Source organism: Durio zibethinus, chromosome 7 (assembly GCF_047325235.1).
Source record: "Durio zibethinus cultivar Kanyao isolate XHJ-2024 chromosome 7, ASM4732523v1, whole genome shotgun sequence".
NCBI lineage: Eukaryota > Viridiplantae > Streptophyta > Magnoliopsida > Malvales > Malvaceae > Durio > Durio zibethinus.
The window spans coordinates 22,977,456-22,997,367 of NC_143168.1; the positions used below are offsets into that span (position 1 = coordinate 22,977,456).

General features: G+C 29.8%; 3 protein-coding genes across 5 annotated transcripts; all 3 read left to right on the forward strand.

Moving 5' to 3' along the window:
- Window positions 1–166: 166 nt before the first annotated feature.
- LOC111277060 (beta-hexosaminidase 2-like) lies at window positions 167–2,414 on the forward strand. Its single transcript, XM_022863201.2, has 2 exons — window positions 167–1,043; window positions 1,300–2,414. The coding sequence occupies exons 1-2, from the start codon at window positions 224–226 to the stop codon at window positions 2,247–2,249; spliced, it is 1,770 nt and encodes a 589-aa protein (XP_022718936.2). The 5' UTR covers window positions 167–223; the 3' UTR covers window positions 2,250–2,414.
- A 2,226-nt stretch (window positions 2,415–4,640) lies between these two features.
- Window positions 4,641–7,649, forward strand: LOC111277062 (protein CANDIDATE G PROTEIN-COUPLED RECEPTOR 2-like). Its single transcript, XM_022863203.2, has 6 exons — window positions 4,641–5,123; window positions 6,041–6,232; window positions 6,591–6,753; window positions 6,845–6,947; window positions 7,057–7,138; window positions 7,242–7,649. Exons 1-6 carry the CDS (start codon window positions 4,842–4,844, stop codon window positions 7,317–7,319), a joined length of 900 nt encoding a protein of 299 aa, XP_022718938.2. The 5' UTR covers window positions 4,641–4,841; the 3' UTR covers window positions 7,320–7,649.
- A 3,811-nt stretch (window positions 7,650–11,460) lies between these two features.
- On the forward strand, window positions 11,461–14,357 carry LOC111277068 (putative disease resistance protein RGA1). 3 transcript variants are annotated; one of them, XM_022863209.2, is made up of 4 exons: window positions 11,474–12,229; window positions 12,749–13,218; window positions 13,645–13,689; window positions 14,067–14,357. In XM_022863209.2, exons 1-2 carry the CDS (start codon window positions 11,933–11,935, stop codon window positions 12,788–12,790), a joined length of 339 nt encoding a protein of 112 aa, XP_022718944.1. In that variant the 5' UTR covers window positions 11,474–11,932; the 3' UTR covers window positions 12,791–13,218; window positions 13,645–13,689; window positions 14,067–14,357. The 3 variants fall into 3 exon arrangements, with proteins under 3 accessions (XP_022718943.2, XP_089620057.1, XP_022718944.1); XM_022863208.2 differs by having other exon boundaries at window positions 11,461–13,218; XM_089763931.1 differs by lacking the exon at window positions 12,749–13,218 and having other exon boundaries at window positions 11,472–12,229.
- Window positions 14,358–19,912: the final 5,555 nt, after the last annotated feature.

Sequence of the window (19,912 nt, forward strand, 5' to 3'; positions counted from 1 at the left end):
TGTACATTTTTTAATTCCTTAGTGACAAAGACAATGGGGAAATTAAAGTCTTTGGATAGACATTTCAAATGCAAAATTCCAAATGGGAAGAAAACGAAGCAATAGTACTATAAAAGTTGTTTGGGACAGCAATTAGTGCATTGAATCATTTAAAGCACTTCTGTCCCTTTTTTTCAATGGTCCAAAGTCTCAACCACAAAGCATAAAGAAGAAGGCAACCGAAATGAGAAATTGTGAAGGAAAAAGTTCAACGTTCCAAGTCTTCTTTCCTTCCATCTTAAAATTTGTCATCATAGCCTGCCTAACATTAATTTTTCCACCTCTAACCTTATCCTTGCAATCTGCAATCAATGTTTGGCCTAAACCAAGACTACTTTTATGGCCAAAACCACTTGCCACATTCCTCTCTCCAAACTTCACCATCAGTTCCCCCAACCACCAATACCTCATCCCGGCCGTTAACCGCTACCTCCGCCTTATCCAGACAGAGCACCACAATCCCCTTGTCACCCCTTCTGTCAACATTTCCACATCATCCCCTCCTTTGCAAACTCTTACCATCAATATAATTGATCTCACCGCCCCCCTCCAACATGGGGTCAATGAAACCTACGCCCTCTCCATTTCTGAAGTAGGTGCCACCGTCTATTTGACAGCTGCAACTACATGGGGTGCAATGAGGGGCCTAGAGACATTTTCCCAGCTGGTGTGGGGTGATCCCTCAGCTGTTTCGGTAGGCTTGTACGTCTGGGATGCTCCCTTGTTTGCTCACAAGGGAGTCATGTTGGATACATCAAGGAATTATTATGGGGTGGATGACATATTGAGGACTATTGAAGCAATGACTGCTAACAAGCTTAATGTGTTCCACTGGCATATTACTGATTCACATTCTTTTCCTCTAATGGTGCCTTCGGAGCCTGAGCTTGCTGCCAAGGGATCTTATGGACCTGACATGATATACTTTCCCTCAGATGTGGCCAGGATTGTTCAGTTTGGCTTGGAACATGGGGTCAGGGTCCTACCAGAAATCGATTCACCGGGTGAGCTTGTTATAACAGTAACTTTTTCCTCTCAAAAAGCATGGTATGACTGTTCATTTTTATATTAACTGATAATAATAGTTTCATGCTTTTATATATCAGTTTATAAATTGACATATCTTTATCTAAACTTTTTGTTGTATTTTATGATTTTAGAGTTGAGTGAAGTCCAATTCTACGAAACAAAGCACTCTCTTTGCACACTGGACACAACATGAAATGAGATTATCAAAATATTTTTCGATTGCAATTGCAGGCCATACGGGATCATGGGCAGAAGCCTACCCGGAGATAGTGGCATGTGCAAACATGTTCTGGTGGCCAGCTGGAAGTCAATTGGATGACAGGCTTGCATCTGAACCAGGAACTGGCCATCTAAACCCCTTGAACCCCAAAACCTACCAAGTTCTCAAGAACGTACTTCGTGATGTAGCCATTCTATTCCCTGAACCATTCTACCATGGAGGAGCTGATGAGATAGTTCCTGGATGTTGGAAAGCTGATCCAACCATTCAAACTTTCCTTTCCGACGGTGGAACTCTTAGCCAGCTCCTGGAAACCTTTGTGAACTCCACTTTGCCTTACATTCTATCCCTTAATCGTACTGTGGTCTATTGGGAGGATGTTTTATTAGATGAAAATATTAAAGTAGACCCCTCATTTCTTCCAAGGGAACATACCATTTTACAAACATGGAACAATGGCTCAAACAACACCAAAAAGATCGTTGAAGCGGGATATCGGGCAATTGTATCATCTTCAGAATTCTATTATCTGGATTGTGGCCATGGGAATTTTCTTGGCAATGATAGCCAATATGATCAGCAAACAACGGGTAACTCTGGAAATGGAGGGTCTTGGTGTGGACCATTCAAAACATGGCAAACTATTTATAACTATGACATAACTTATGGTTTGAGTGAAGACGACGCCAAATTAGTGCTAGGTGGAGAGGTGGCATTGTGGTCAGAACAAGCTGATCCTACAGTTGTGGATGCAAGGATTTGGCCAAGAACTTCAGCAATGGCAGAGACATTATGGTCAGGAAACCGGGATGAGACAGGGAAAAAGAGGTATGCTGAGGCAACTGATAGGTTGAATGAATGGAGGTATAGAATGGTAAGTAGAGGGATCAAGGCTGAGCCAATTCAGCCACTGTGGTGTGTTAAGAATCCGGGAATGTGCAACACGGTCAATCCCTTTTGATTTCATAGATGTTTAATTGTTTTAACACAGATTCAGAGACCAGTGAAAAAAGAAATTGATTCTGTAATTCTCCTTCATTTTCAATTTGTATTTGATGTTTCAATTGATTAGCAAAAGAATTGTCCTATAAATTGCATATGTGCTAAATTTCTTGTTAGTTCTAGCAATAAGTAGTAAAAGAAAAGGATAAAAACAAACATCTGTTTTTTAGGAAGAAATCATGCAAGAGAGTGAAACCCAAAGGCAGGAACTTTTGAGAGAAATTATGCAAGTGGAAGATAGATGAGGGCATGAGTTACTTGAAAAAAATGCATTCAAAGGGATAAATACCCATGAAATTTGAAAGGATAATAAAATTGAGACCCACACCAATGAAATGAAAAGTTACAGGGGAAATAATAAAAAAAAAAAACGAAAATATTAAAAAAATACTGTTGAAAGAGACTAAAATCCGCCAATAGTATATTATATAAAAGAGATTAAAAAAAATTAAGAGAAATTCTTTCATTAACAATTAGTAGTATTTGATATTAAGTGGTCACTTCAAAAATTATGATAATTTATATACAATGATTAGATCATCATTTTTGATAAATATTTAATGATCCTATGTGATTGTGATTTTGAAGGATAATCTAATTGCCATTTGAAATGATGAAAAGCTTTTATCATTTTAATATATAAAATTAGTAATAATCAATATTACTTATTTAATATGTGAATTAAAATTTTGATTTATCTTAAAATTATAATTATTTTATATTATAAATTTTTATATTTTAAACTAATATTCATTATAACAAATTAAAAAATAGTTTGAGTATTTTTTACTTTTTTGTTGTTTTATATATAATAAAATATCTTTTTTATTATAATTTTAATAGATTAATTTTATTTTTTAATTCAATTTTTTTACATAATTTATATTATAAAAATTAGTTTATTTAATAAATAAATATATTTAATAATTAAATTATAGTATAAAATAAATAAAATATTGCCATTTTTTATGAATTATTATCTTTAAATAATATTTAAATCATTAATTTGTAATTATTACAATAAAATGGTTATTTTTGTATTTTTAAATAAATAATATTTTATTTTTAATAATTCAAATATAATGATTTTTTATTCGTATGAATTAATTATTGTTAACAAAAAAATGATTTCAAATCACGAGTAATAAAACTTGTAGTTATTAATTTCATTTTGATATAGATCAATATGCGACAGCTATATCAAAATACAATACACTTAGAGATGATTTTTTGTACTAAATTTGTTACAAGATAAAACTAATTGTTTTTGGTAGTTTTCAGTAAGTTTTAATGAATTTTGGTGGAATAATTTATTTTGATTAATACGTAATGTGAAATATATTTTATAATTTTTAATTTAACCTTTATAGTTTAATTATTTTAATCTAATAAAAATAAAATTAATTGACAAAATAATCTTTAAAAGTTTAGTTTCTTTATTTTTTATTTTAATTTATTTTTTTATACTTTATCTTTTCAAATCAAAGTTTATAATTTTATAATTTATTTTTTCAAATTAAAATTTATTAATATTTCAATTTTTTTAAGAAAGTAATTATGCTCATTTTATAAAGTTTAACAATCATAAAGCCTTGGTTAACTTTTTTATTCTCTTTGTTTTTATCTTAATATTTACATAAAAAATATTTATTTAAATAACATATGATCGGATTAAGTGTTTGAAAATATTATGAAAAATTCATGATATTGTTTCTAATACTTTTAAACTTATTTATTTGATTTTTGAAAATATTGCATACTTAATTTGTAAATTATTAATAGTATTATAATGTACAAGTTTATGTATGTTTATAAATATATTTGTACTAAAATAAAAAAATCTAAAATAATATGTCGAAATAATTGGTACCGATATATATTATTTAAAAAAAAACTGAAATGTTATCCAATATGATATTAATAACTTTAACAAAATTACCTTAATAATAAAATCATTTAGATGATTATATTTTCATGATAATATTAAAAATAACATCTAATGATACCCTTATTATAATTTTTTAAACTTCTTAGGACAAATTAATAAGATAACACAAATGTATTGAAAATAAAAAATATAATTAGAAATCAAAATATATTAATCTTTTAATTTCGTGGGTGAAATTAAAAAATTACACAAATAATACAAAAAACGAACTCAAAAATTAGATGAAAGTAAAACATTTGACACAGGATTCTGTGGGCTATGTAAGCCTTTAGATTTTTTTTTTCCAGAATTCACGGTGGGCTAAAACCCAATATGATCCAAAATTCAGGTTCTTGGATCCATAGTTTAAGTAGCCTAAGAACCCAAACTTAGTCCACGAAAATCTGTTAACTTTTTCATTTTTCCAAACTACTTTTCAAATAATATTTTTTTAATTTCTTTTACCAGCAAGTCAGCCACCTGATTCCGTGATTCGATCAACAAACCCAAACGTTTCGAAATTACAGAACCAAATCCTGAGAATCTCAATTTCCCATCTCTGATTATTTTTTTTTCTAACTTGTTTTCTTCCCTATTTTCTTTATGAAATTAAACTACTAAAAGATGCAGTCTCTTGAAAGCATCACAGATTCCTCATTTCCTCAAAACCCTAACAATTCTTCTTCTTCTTCTGTTAATGGGTTGTATCGATGGCTCTTTGAATGTCATGGAATTTGGCATAACTTAGCTCTTGTTATTCCTTCTCTTCTATTTGTTCTTTTCTTAGGTTTTCAAGCCAAAAGAAGCTTCCAAAAGCTCTCTCATGGCAGGTCTTATATCATGATTTCTTATTACGGTTGCCTTTGGCTTGTTAGCTCGCTCAATCTTGCTTGGTGTTCTCTTCAGGTTTGAGGGTTTTCTTTTTTCTCTAAGTCGATTTTAAACATTTGGGTTGTTCTTGAATTAGCTTGTTGATTTCTTAAAGGATGAAATTAAATTGCTTTTTGTTGTTTCTAGGAAATGAATGCACTTTTTATTTTTAATTCTTCACAAGTTTGTTTAGTTTATATCCAAAATACTCTTTTTTTTCTTTGCATCTATGGCATACGCAACAACTAAATGGTACCTAAATTAGTGGAATGTAATTTGGGTGTCTTGGGTTCATTAGAAATGGCTTGAAAGTTACTATACTTGATGATTTTTCGCGTTATGGTAAATTACAAATTGGATTATTGGACAGTTTTCAAGTTTTAGTTTTTAGGTTAGGCTTCTTTGATGTCGTATGTAAGAACAATGCTCAGAAGCCAATAATGATAATATATAGATCAGTGAAATGAAAATATGTATAGCAAAAGCCTTCTTTGTCGAGCTTAGATGTTCAATAGATGCTTCTAGGCACTAAGCTTTTGGTATGGCATGAGTTTGCGACTAACTCATTCATTATCATGAATGGTGTATAATATCATGATTGTTCCTTTTTCATAGTGTATGTTTCCGTTTCGTAAGCATGAGTAAATTTTTTTTTTTTTTTACTTTTTTTTTCCATATGAATTGTGTATTGTTGATCCTTAACAGATACTGTTTTCTTCTTAATCTGGCATCTTTAAAAATGAGTTGTGTTAAGCAGCTTGGCTGCTTATCCTTTGATAGTTTGAAGAGTTAGGGTACTAAACTATATGCTTTGAGAGAACTCATATCCACTAGGATTTATGAAACATGACCTGCATTGACCCTTGAAGATTCTTATTCTAGTTGCGAGTAAGTTAACTTTTTCTACTTCATAGCTGGATGGCTAGGTTTACACTATTTACTGATTGATGCAGGCCTGGGAATGCAGTCCTGGAAAGGAAATGACATGGAATATCTTATCGTTGTTTACAACTTCTGGGATGCTGTTCCTGGAAGTTAGCTTGGTGGCATTTTTACTTCAAGGAAATTATGCTAGTGGGTTGGAGGCTTTGACTCGAACATTTGTTGTTTCGGGGCTTATTGTTGGTTTGGACTTACTTCTGAAGGTACTTCTTTTATTCTTGAATATTTTAACCTTCTTTGAAGTTCCATATCTGTTGCTGGTGAATCAGACGGTGGTGGAAAAACAAAACAGTTTCTTCCTTACTGTACTTTACTAAATAGCAGAGTCACCATTCCTGTGGCCTATATTTAGATTGTTGACCTACTTTAACTTCTTAAGCAATCTAGAATGCTAAGTATGATTGTTTATACGTGTTTAAGTTGTTTTATTTTCTAATATGGAAAGACACACAATGTTATTCCTTTTTGTGTTTTTCCCCTTTTGAATTCTTTATAATATTTTTGCATCAATGCTTAATATGTTGTAATATTAATATTTCAATGGTCTTTTCCCTCGTTTAGGCTATTTACCTATTTGGATTTGGTGTCCCTATGTTCACTGACAACACCGAACATACACATCAAGTGAAATGGGGCTTGTGGGTTGTTCACAGGCTAGTGCTGACTGCTATTTATGGCTTCATACTGTTTATGTACCACTCTAAGTGGAGAGAAAGGTTACCTGGTATGTTAATCTAAGTTACATACATTTGTGCAGGTTATTTAACAGTAGTTGCATAGTTGTGTCACCTGGAATCTTCTCTCTTGTTCTGCAGCAAGACCTGCATTCTACAAATATGTTGCAATCATGTTCATCTTGAATGCACTAGCACTGATTGCTTGTGGACTAACTGGAAATGGTGCTAGTTTTGGGTTTTGGTAAATACAAGCTTGATGCCCTTTTTTAATTGAAGAATTCTGTTTGTTATTTATATTAGTATATTATGTTCTTTTCCAAGGTTTTTTTTTAAAAGAATAGGATTGACAGGTTGTACAGTGCCACAATTGTTTGCTACCACGCCTTGTACCTTCCTCTTCTGTATATAACTTTTCTGGCAGATTTTTTCCAGGTAATCATTTATTTCGGATTCATAGCAAAAATTTTATCTTGTTATTGATTCTTTAGCACCTTATAATATGTTAGTACGGTAAAAGTATCTCCAATGCCTGCAGGAGGAAGACTTGCACTTAGAGAATGTGTACTATTCAGAGATGAAAGATGCTGGTTTCTTTGATGCTGACTGGGAGTGAGCACTGTATCAACTTTGAATTACTAGATTCCCTTTTCGTTAGGATCTGTAAATGAAATTAAATGCAATTCAGATTGTAAAATGTCTGATCAAAGGGATGGTTGATCAATCCATGCATGTATTATTTATAGATACTGCTCTGGTAATGGCGACAGTAATCCTATAGCTCGTATATTTGCAATAATCTCCTGTTTTATAAATTTAAGTTGATTGCAAATAAAACTTGTCCAATCTTCTTGTAGCAAAAAAACTAGAAGCATTGTGTACGTTCTTGTAGAATTTCTCTTTTAGTTTTTGTGTTATTGTAATAAAATTCCAATTAACAGCTTCATGTTGATGGTGTTTATGCATACTAATAGATTGGTTATCCTTCACGGTTTCCCTTTGCATTATTACCGCAGGTTTGTTGATATTTACTCTTTGCCTCAGCTTAATGGGGCTGAGGCATCAAATATCCGAAACATTAGCCGTATCTTGCTTTCTCCGGGCTTCATTGCGTCGTTCTCTTAATATATTAGTATTTATAAATTATTCAGATTTAATATAAATAAAATTTTAATTTGGTTCGATTATTATCAAGTTGAATTCGAACTTGAGTTCGAGTAGTTCGACTTATCGATCGAGTTGATTTTAAATATTTTTATACTCGATTCGAATAGTTCGCGAGTTTAATTGAATATTTATATTTTAATATATTTTAATTATTTTAATTAATAAAATATTTTAAACTCAAATATAAATAATTGAGTTTTTATTGAATATAAAAATTAAATTTATTTTTATATGTTAATTAAGACTAATCAAATAAATTTTAATAGTTAAATTTTTATTTTGAATCAAATTCAAATTAAAAAAATAAAATTTGATCGAATTTTAAATTTTAAATTTTAAATTAAGATTGATTTTAAATTTAATATTATATTTGTTCAAATTTAATCGATTACACTTATAATTTTATCTCTGAAGCTATGGGATATCTTTTTCTAAGGCCTCAGTTGGATTTAACTGAAGCTTCAGTGTGTTGCGTTTTCTTCACTTTTTTCCTTCAATCTCACCGTGACTCATATTTGGATAACATCAGTGATGGCGAGTTTCCCAGCGCGAATCGCACTAAAGCATCAGTTGAAGACAGGACTTTTGGGGGTTCAATGGATAACTGATATCCCAACAAATCTTTTTTATTCACATTACTTTTTTTACATTCTTATCGTGCCCTTAAATGAGTTTTTATTTTAAAAAAATCTAAAATATGATTTTTTTAACTTATTTTTCTCTCTTTCTGTTTCTGTCACCATCCTAAATTTTTAACCCTAAATTGCCTCCTCCTTCGTATTATCGCCCCTTGCTACTGTCACTTGTTCCATTTCCCCTTGCTATTGTCACTTGTTCCATGTTAAGGACATTAGATAAAAATATTATTTGATATTAAAAAATTTAAAATTTTGTAATTATTTATTAATTTAAAAATATTAAATATATATTATAAATTTATTATATATAAATTTTAATTTAATGTTAATGTAATATTTTTAATAATAATTTTTTATTTTCACTATATTTTATTTTACCGTTACTGTTAATTTTATATTTAAATACATATTTTACTATTGATATTAATCTCACCGTTATAATACTCAATCTCACTATTATATTAACTAATCTTACTATTATATTAACTAATCTTACTATCATCATAAATTTTAATTTTATTAGAATCAATTTCACTGTCTATATAAATGAACCTTAAATTAACATGAAAAAGCTTTACATTATAGAGCTTGTTGGATTAATTGTGGGTTTAAATATAAAATATAAAATCATAACTTACTCATAAAATTTTAATTAAATTAAATCAGACAACTCTCTTTTTTTTTTTTCTATTTTTTAATTTTTTTCTTTTTTTTCCCGGTTTCAGCGTCACTCCACTTTTACACCTAAACAGCTCCCACTTCTTTATTATTTAAATATTTTATTTCACGTTAAGTTAAAAGGCCTTGCCCATGAATGGTCAAAACCAAAAGAACGAGGCAGGACCCCACGTTCTTAACATCTTTTGCAATGGACCCGACAATCAGGCATGACGCTTAGAAGTTTAAAGTTGAAATTTTGAACTTGATTTATCAGTCTAATACAAAATCAGGTATACAAAATTTATTCGATTTCCACAACCTAAATTTAAAAAAAAAACAAAAAAAAAAAAGAACTTCTTGGAATAAAGTAGGAATGTCCAAAAGTCAACTCCTTTTCCATCAAGAATTTTGCAGAGTATTAACATCAGTGTGTTTCATCAATGGAAAGATTGATATTTATAGGCAAACCAAAAATGTGTTATTTTCGATAAATAAATGATAGTGACTTACAATATCATCACACAGTTGATGCGTCTAATAGTATAAACAAATGATAATGCTTATACCTATTATGTACTAATAAAAGGAAAAAAATTAGTGCAATTTTTTAGAGTGAAATTAAATTCTATCATTTTATTAAGATTTTTTTACATTTACACATTGAATTTTAAAATTATATATTATAATTTATATCAATAAAAATAAAAAATATTTTTTTTTGAATTTCATAAAACATATATATAATTATTAATAAAATTTTAAATTATATTATTTTTATATTTTTTTTGTCATATTATGATATATATTTTAAATTCATAGATCTAATCAAGAATATTTTTTGACCGTGTACCTTTTATTTTTTTGGCGTGTCTGGGGCGCTCCACTCGTTTCTCGATAGTAGATGCCGTGCTTCCTCGGAAAGCATCCTTTTGCAAACATTGTATGCCCTTCTTTTTTTTTTTTTTTTTTTGTCTTTTTTTAATCTTTTAGTGGCGATGTGGCTGTTCATAAACCAAACCACAAGCATAAAAGTAGTCTGGCTGTTAAAATAAAAGTACCGTCGGTTGTTAAAATAATTTTAAAATAAAAGTACTGTTAGCTGTTGAAATAAAATTTTTATTTTATTTTAAAATAAAGGAAGTGGTGGCCGCTGAAATAAAAGCTGTTCGGAAAATAAATAAATAAATAACTCTTTATTTTAAAACATTGAGAAAATAAAAAATGGAAAAAATATTATTTATTGTAAGAATATTCAATGTAAATAAGATCCAAAATAAAAATTTACATTATACCGATATTAAATAATTAAATTAAGTTAAAATCCAAACTTAAAAATTCTTAATTGCAATAAAAGTTCATTACTCATTATTTTTAAAAAGAATATAATCAAGTTAAATCAATATATTACAATACCCGAATTAATTCAAAAATTAAATCAAATTGATCGAATTTTATATATCAAACTCAAACTAAAAGCTTGCTCTATAAAATTTATTACTTAATAAAAATTTATAAATTTGATCATATGTTTAAAGTAAAATTTAATTATTTGATTTAAAATTTAAACTAAACTTAAATCGATATTTTTTTTATAAATAATGATATTTTAAAAATAATTTCGTAACAATATAACATACCCACCATCAAATTAAAAATTTTTCTAAACACTAAAAAAAAAACACCCAAGCAACCAAATCCAAGAATTTCTTAAAAAGTTTCAATTTAACTAATCAAGACAACAATAGCTCTCACTAAAACTATACTAAAATTGAAAACAAAAACAGCACTAAAACAAACAGTATTGCCAGCATATATTATTCAAACAGTTTCTTTTTTTCTTTAAGTAGTTAAAGTAGAAATAAACAATATTCAGTAGCTATCTTTAGGCAAGGGCCATAACTAAAGGTTTAGCAAAATTACTTGCTAAACCTTCAAAGGTTTAGCCTTTGATTTTTCTATGTAAATTGATGTTGATCGAAGGTAGGGATAAGCATGTGGATATAACTTACTCCATATGCAGACAGCTATGTTGAAATAAGGTATGAAGGAAGAGTGCTAGAAAGGAAAGGTGTGGTTGCTAAGATAAGATGGGAAAAGAGAGAGCAGAGGTGCCGCTGAAAAGGAGAGTGAGGGAAAGAAGAAATGAGACTGAGAAAAAGAGTTAAAATGTTTAGGGTTTTTTTATATATAGAAAGGTAAATTATAAATTTTTAATTGAAAAAATAAAAATATATATTTAATTAAAAAACTTGATGATATTCATAAAATTTTCAAATTAAATATTCAAATATTCAAATTTAATTCGTTCAATAAATTAAATTATTTGAATTCAAATTCTATTCAATAATAATTAAATTAAATTTTAATTTTAATTTAGTTAAATTCAAATAACTTTAGATGATAAGTGTATAACTTACGCTCTTAATTTTCAACAGCTGATGCTTAAATCTAAATATGGAATTCATGAGTTAGATTAGTTTTCTACCGGTTCGGCTTTAGAAAAGATTTTCAAGTAAAAAGCTTTTCATTTCGTGAGCATTTTACTTTTTTCCGTGCCATTGGTGTCCCACTAGTTACGAGAGAGTGGATGCCCCCTGGAAAGCATCATTATTCCTTGTGCCAACATTTGATGGTTTTTTACAGCTGGCTGCTAAAATAAAATATTTACTGTAAACTCACTTGTTTAGTTTCCCTGAAACAAACTTCATCATAAATACTATACTCAATCGTCCTTTACCTTTGATTGCCTCTTCAGAGTTTAATTATGGCGGAATCATTTCTGGCCCTTGTTGCAGAACAGCTTTTGGAGAAGATAGTCTCCCTGGCCGCCAAAGAAATTCTATCACTATGGAATGTCAGTAGTGATTTGAGAAGGTTTCAGGAAACCATGACCTACATCAAAGCTGTGCTGTTAGATGCTGAAAAACGGCAGCAGCAGAATGAGACGTTGCGCCTTAGTTTGGGGAAGCTTAGAAACGTCTTATATGATGCTGAGGATGTGCTTGATGAATTCAGGTGTGAAGCACTGCGAAAGGAGTTGATAAATCGTAGAAGCACCAAGGTACGATTCCCTTCCATCTCTATTCCATTTGCATTCCCTTTAAGGATGGATCATAAAATCAAAAAGATCAATGAAAGGCTAGATATGATTGCTAGTGATTTCAAAAGATTTAATCTTGGAGCTGTAGAGCAAGTTGAGAACCGGCGCATTAGTCTCAGGGATACCCATTCCTTCGTGATACCTTCTAACATGATTGGTCGAAATCAAGATAAAGAAAATATCATAAATCTTTTAATCCAGTCAAGCGAGGGTCAAAATAATATTCCCGTTATCCCTATAGTTGGAATAGGAGGTTTGGGGAAAACTACGCTTGCTCAGTTGGTGTTCAATGATGAAAGAATCACTCGGTGTTTTCCATTGCAATTATGGGTGTGTGTATCAGACTTGTTTGATGTTTCCAGGTTGCTTTGTGAGATTATTTACTACTTAAGTCGTGAAAGGTGTGATGGTTTACCAGTCAATGCACTGTTCACTCATCTGCAAAGTCTTATAAAGGTAAAAATTTTTTACTTGTTTTAGATGACGTGTGGAACGAAAATCGTGTTAAATGGTATGAATTGAAAGACATGTCGGTGAAATTGGATGATTTGCATCAAAGTAAGATCCTTGTAACCACACGGAGTTCAGAGCCTTCAGATGTTGATATTACGCGATGCACCAAACTTGGAGGATCTGCCTCGATTGCTTCTTGAGGGATCTGTTGGCTGTTTGCAGTTCATTGAAATCCAGCATTGCCGCAACTTTGAGATGCTACCAGAATGGCTAAAAAACCTCAATTCACTTCAAAGACTGGAGATTCTTAATTGTCCCAAATTATCCTCTCTTCCCGATGGAGTAGACCGTCTCACTGCACTTAGACAACTGAAGATCCAAAAATGTCCTACATTGTGTGAAAACTGTAAACCGGAAGCTGGCGCAGATTGGTCCAAGATATCACACATCCGGGAGGTTCATATTGAAGACCAAAAGATTATCAAGTCACCTTAGAGGTATTTATTTATTTAGCAATCTAATCTATCACTGTTCGATGTACTTCTTTATAATTCTGAAATACTATTTCTTTTTCTTTTCTCCTTTTCTGATCTCTCAGGGAAAAACTTAAAAAAAAAAAAAAGAGGAAATTTCTATTTTATGAATTTTTTATATTTTAGATTTGAAATTAAACACTCCAAAATTGCTGCTGAAAAAAATTCCCAAGTTCAGATGGAGCATTAATTATAGGATGGTCTTATTATTTAGTACTACTATATGTTCTTATGCATGACATTTTCATTTGCATTTCCTTTTAATTTCTAGAATTCAGATTAAACGTCCTCTAACTTCCAGTCAAAAATTAAAAAAAAAAATGATCATATAATTTGCTCAATGTATACAACATTTGCAAATTTTAATAATTTGTATTTTTGATGTCACAGGTAAATTATGAACTGGATGCTTTGATGAAAATAAAGGAGTAGCAGGTGAGACTTCAACCCATCCATAGCATTCTACTATAATTAAAGTTCATCAGCAATATTTTATGAAAATTTCAATTCTTATGTATTATATATCAGAATTTTACGAATTGAGATTTATATATATATATATATATATATACATTTTTTATACTAAATCAAATATATAAATCTTTATGTATGCATGTATGTATTTTTTGTGCAAAATTAAATAGATTTTATTTGAATGAAAAAGTTACAAAATGTATGTATGTATGTCTTTGGTACATTGGAGCAGACTAAGTCTGCTAAATTACACAAGATGTTTCGTTATATATTAAACCTAATAGGAATTGCATTTCAGCTGTATTTTTAACTCATTTAGTTTTAACCACTGCATGCAGCTCTCATTATGGAAAATTCAGGGAAGGCGTGTTGGGTATGGAAGGCTGGCTGTAAGCTTTTTACTTTGTTTGATTTAGAGTCTATTTGCTGTTGTTAAGATGCCTTCAATTAAGGACTTTATGGAATATTAAGGACATTATTGAATATTATTGTTGTAATAAATGAATGTGATTTTAATTTGCATCAGATGTAATGTGATTAACAGTGCTATTCTGTAAGATTTGTTGTGATATTATGTACCAGACATACTTAATTATGTGTTTGTTGTGTTATGACTAGTTTGTTTTAAATTGCTCTTAATTTATCTGTATCCCATTGTGGGCTTTTTTCTTGGTTTGCTTCAGATATCAAGTCTCTTTGGTTTGATGTAACATTTGTTGCCTTGATGTTGCGGATTGATTGTAGTTCATGTTTGTAACATTGGTTGATCCCATGTACCTAGAATATTTATTTGTTTGCATAATCTACTTCAGCTATTCATTTCAGTGTTCTATATTCAGCTATTTTTTCCTTGGGGTGAATGATATTTTCTCATTTACAAAGCACTGGGTCTAAGCAAAATCAGAACTTTGCTTGGAGGTTGTTGCATAACAGTTTTAACTACAACAATCAATGCACCGTTGACTCATGTCCAAAAATCTTATAAAAGGTCACTTTTACTTGTTTTACACAACGGGGGAACGTCTGAAACAAAATGAATATTTACTTGAAAGATTTATCAATTATCAGTAAATTGAATGATTTGTTGTATCAAAGTGAAACTTTATGAGGAATTCACACAACATGATACTAATGATAATAAAAATATTTTTATATATTCTTTCTTCTCTCTATTTATTTGTTTTAAAAAATTCTAATTTATGTATTTAATATTATAATTTTAATTTTTTATAATATTGAAGTATCGTATTTTTTATTGTAAAAAAAAAAATTTAAGTATAAAGATAGAATAAAAAGTGTTCAAAAATTTTACAAAAAATATATTTTGAAACGACTTAAAAATGAAAAAAAAAAAGGAAGAAATATTACCTATACAAAAATATTCAATGTAAATAAGACCCAAAAAAAAAATTTACATTATACCCATATTAAATAATTAAGTTAAGTTTAAGACCACGCTTAAAAATTATTAATTTCAATAAAATTAAGTTCATTACCCATATTATTTCCACCAGGTGTTGCTTAAATCTAAATATGGAATCTATTAGTTGTTTAGTTTTCTATCGGTTCAGCTTTAAAAAAGCGTCCATTGATATCCTCACTGTATCCAAGCGTGTCAAAAACGTATCTTGACCGTGTGCTTTTTTTTCTTTTTTTGCGTGTCCGTGGGTGTCCCTCACGTAACGAGGGGGGTGGATGCCGTGCTTCCTGGAAAGCATCCATTATTCATCGTGCAAACATTGGATGCATTTTTTGGATGCATTTTTTTTTCTTTTTTGTTCTTTTGGTGGTGATGTAGCTGATCTCAATCGAACCACAAGCATAAAAGTACTGCTGGCTGATAAAATAAAATATTTATTATAAACTCACTGGTTTAATTTCTTTGAAATGAACTGTTGAGATAAGGTTTATATACTAGTAAAAAATTTTATATCACTAAAAAATTTTGAATTAAATGTCTTATATATATATATATAGTACTTAATAACTCAATAGATTAAGTTTTTTAGTTAAGGTGATATCCAAAATATATATATGAACTTTTTAGTGTACTCTAATTGGCTTCAAATGTGACTTATCTCTCCAACAATTGGTATTAGAGCTAAAGTCACAGATTTGAGTCTCAGTAGTGTTGCTAAAGAGATATTGTTGGCAGATCAGAGGTTCGCCACGTCCATCAATTCCATGCACTTGAATGCCAATGTTAAATGGTTAGACTTAGATGTAGGGAATATATGATATTATGCAGAAGTCAAACATCAAAGTGAGCGATGTATTAAGCCAACCTGGAGTGCAAGTTTGATGGGGCACTAAGATAACCTAAGTGGTAAAGTTAGGTGCTATGGCCTAGCTTAAAAAAGTGCACTAAAGATGTATGGTTGCTTGGCCCAAATGAGGTGTTGATAAAATTTACTCGCACAGAAGAGTTGAAGTGAGACTTGATAAGAACTCATAAGTGAACGAAAAATATTATTGGGATAAAATTCACATGTAAGTAAAGAATCTTACATCATTAAAAAATCTGAATGAAATATCTTATAGATACATGAGAACTCAAGAACCTAATAGCTTAAGCTTTAGGCTCAAGTGGTGTTAATATATATGTACAAGCTTTCTAGTATGTTCCTATAAGCTCTAAGTGTGACATATCTTCCTAACACAAATTTCATCATAAATGCTATACTCAATTTTTCTTTACCTTTGATTGCCTTTCTAGAATTTAATTATGGCAAAATTAGTTTTGGCCATCAATAAGAACAGTTTTAAGAGAATATAGTCTCCTTGGCTACCAAAGAAACTCTATCATTTTGGAATGTCAGTAGTGACTTGAGAAGGCTTAAAGAAACCATGACCTACATCAAAGCTATGCTGTTAGATGCTAAAAAATGACAACACTATAATGATGTTAGGAATATGTGGGGTACCAGCCCTATGTAATTAGTTTTGACCATTTAAAGGCCATGGGCTTTATGTATTTTAGGCTACTCAAAGAGAGCCCTAGGTAATAAAGAAAAGAGGGGCTACATTTTTTGGTAAGAAAAAAAGGGTGAGGCACCAAATAGAAAGAAGAAAAGCCAAAAAAATAAACAGAAAAGGGATAAAGGAGAGTTGTTGAATAAAAGTTGATCCGTGATCTGATTAAATTGAAACTTTATCAGAAGACTTATGATTCAGAGTTTTACATTTTGAATGGTGAAGATCGAATTTAAAGCTCTCTAGAAATAAATTCAGAGTGTATTTGTTGAGTTACCTATTTGGTGAGATTTGTCTAATTGTCTTTCTAGCTATAAGAGAATTTTATATATCCATTATTTGATAGTAAAAACTTTTCTAGTGGTTCGTGATTTTTTTTCTATATTGGAGGATTTTTCACGTAAATCTTGGTATGCTTTATTTTTTTTACATTGTTAATTATTTATTGTTGTCTATTGCTATAAGTTTATTATGATATATTGCTTTTGCATTATTGTATTTGTTGCTTTAGGTCCAACAAGTGGTATCAGAGTAAAGATTATTTTGAAACATCGATATAAAAGCAACACAGGACAAAAGTAAATTCTATTTGAGATCATAGAGGGTGATACAGATTCTATGATAAAATTAATAGCATTAAATTATTTAATTTGAAAGCCTATGATGAAAAATTATTTATACTGCAAAGATTTATATGAGCCAATATTAGGTGATTCGGTTAAACCAGCAGATATGAAAGATGAAAGTTGAAAGAAGCCAGATAAAAAGATACTGGTTACAATAAAAAATTGGATTGATATCAACGTGTTCCATCATGTAGCATAAGAAATAGATGCTTACACTATTTGAAAAAAATTGACATTGTATGAAAGAAAAATAAATATGAATAAAGTTATACTTATTAAAAAGCTAGTAACTTTACAGTACATGGATGAATGATCAATTACAAAACACTTGAGTAATTTTCGAGATATATTTAATTGGATGACTAATATGGAGCTTAAGATAAATAATGAAATGAATGTGTTATTTTTTTTAAGTTTATTACTAGATAGCTAAAATACTCTAGTTGTGACTGTTCTTAATTTAGCTTTTGATTACAATGTAATATTAAAGATGATAAAAGGACAGTATGCTTAATGAAAAAGTAAGGTAAAAAGATTTAGACCCTAGGAATCAAGCTCATGTCACAAAGAACAAGGGTAGAAATATTAACAAAAGTCAGAACTTAAAAGGTCATAGTAAATCTAAACATAAATTCAAGTCCAGAAATAAAGTGAAGTGCTTTCATTATAATAAAATAGGTCATATAAAGTAATACTACAAAATCTTAAAGCAATAGTGAAAAGATGAGAAAGACAATAGTTCAGATGATGACAATATTGCATTAGTGAATTCAAATAATCATTCAATTACTTTAATTTGTACACATAATAATTATAATCATGTTGGTAATCCTAACATTAAGTGAATAGTTAACACAAGAATGACACATCATTGTGTTCCTAAGAAAAAATTATTTATAACTTACAAAGTATAAAACTTTGGTTACACCAAGATGAAAAATAAGAGTGTATCACAGATTATTATAATTAGTGATATTATTATATAAACTAGTACAAGCTACATATTAACTTTAAGGGATGTCAGACACATTTTAGATATAAAAATAAACTTGCTTGCTATTAATGTCATTGATAAGGAACGTTATTAGAGTTAACAAAAGAATGGACAGTGGAAGCTTCTTAAAAGATCTATGGTAGTTGCAAAAAAAAATTATGCTACATAATATACAAGATATAGATGCAATTGAAAGGCAACCAAATAAATGCCATTAAAAATGATGCTTCAACAAACTTGTGGCATAAGAGGCTAGCACACATGAGCAAGAAGGGGTTATAACTGTTAACAAGGCATTCTTTTATTATCTTAACCAAAAGTACGTCTCTCGATTTATATGATCATTATTTGTTTGACAAGTATTGTAGAATTTTTCTTTCATAAGAGTTCTCAAAGAAAAGAAAATATATTAGAATTGATTCATTCTGATATATATAGTCCCATTGAGATTGACTCATTGGATGATAGTAGGTATTTTGTTACTTTTATTTATGATACTTCATGTAAGACTTAAATGTATATGTTAAAAAACAAAAATTAGGTATTGTAGTATTTTTAGAAATTTCATACTATGGTGAAAGGATGATAAAGATGCCCTTGAAGTATATTTAAACTGATAATGGTGAAAAATACACATCCAAAAACTTTGAAAAGTATTGTTCAAAGTATGGGATCAAATATGAAATGACAAAACCTGAAACACCATAGCATAATGGTATAGCTAAAAGGATAAACCACACCATTATAGAAAAAGTCAGATATATGTTAAGAATAACAAAATTATCAAAACCGTTTTGGGGTGAAGCAACCAATACAACTTATTATTTACTTAATAGATCACCATAAGTTCCTTTGGGTTTTGATATTTTAGAAAAAAAGTGTGGATAGGAAAAAATGCTTCATACTCTTACTTGAAAGTTTTTAGGTGTAAAACATTTATACATGTGCTAAAAAAATAGAGGTCAAAGTTTGACAATAAAATCACAGTGTGTATTTGTAAGATATGGTGATAAAGAATTTAGCTACAAAGTATGGATCTAATGAAGATAAAGATGGCCAAAAGCAAAGATGTGATCTCTCATAAAAAAATCATAGTAGACTTTGAAAAAAATAAAAAAGATTACTCAAGTTACTGTTGAATGTGATGTTTCAACATCGACAAAGGTTTCACCAAAAAGAGTCATAGATAGTGAAAATAAGCAATAAAAAAAACTTGAGGATATGAATAAGTTAGACACAGTTAGTGATGAGTTAGATGCAATGAATTTTGAATAAAAGGAGTAATCTTCTTTACCTGAGAGTGTTGAGCATGATGAACAGTCCTATCCATCAAAAAGTGTTAAGTAGAAATAGCTACCTTCAACATCAAGTAGTGCAGAGTCTCAACTTAGAAGATCTACTAGATAGCATAAACCATTCACTAGGTATCCAAGTTCAAATTTTATTTTAATTATCAATGAAAGAAAGCCCAAAAGCTTTCAAGATACGTAAATTACTTCGGATAAATAGTACTGGTTAAAAGCAATGAAAGAAAAGATAGAGTCATTGTAAAAAAATGATACATATGATCTTGTTAAACTATAGAAAGGAA

Excerpts from the sequence above, each read along its gene's own strand:
- LOC111277060 (XM_022863201.2), top strand. The coding sequence starts at position 224 with ATGAGAAATTGTGAAGGAAAAAGTTCAACGTTCCAAGTCTTCTTTCCT. Across the intron at positions 1,044-1,299 it reads ACCAGAAATCGATTCACCGG|GCCATACGGGATCATGGGCA; the intron begins GTGAGCTTGTTA and ends TTGCAATTGCAG.
- LOC111277068 (XM_022863208.2), top strand. The coding sequence starts at position 11,933 with ATGGCGGAATCATTTCTGGCCCTTGTTGCAGAACAGCTTTTGGAGAAG.
- LOC111277062 (XM_022863203.2), top strand. The coding sequence starts at position 4,842 with ATGCAGTCTCTTGAAAGCATCACAGATTCCTCATTTCCTCAAAACCCT. Across the intron at positions 6,948-7,056 it reads GGTGCTAGTTTTGGGTTTTG|GTTGTACAGTGCCACAATTG; the intron begins GTAAATACAAGC and ends TAGGATTGACAG. Across the intron at positions 7,139-7,241 it reads TTCTGGCAGATTTTTTCCAG|GAGGAAGACTTGCACTTAGA; the intron begins GTAATCATTTAT and ends CAATGCCTGCAG.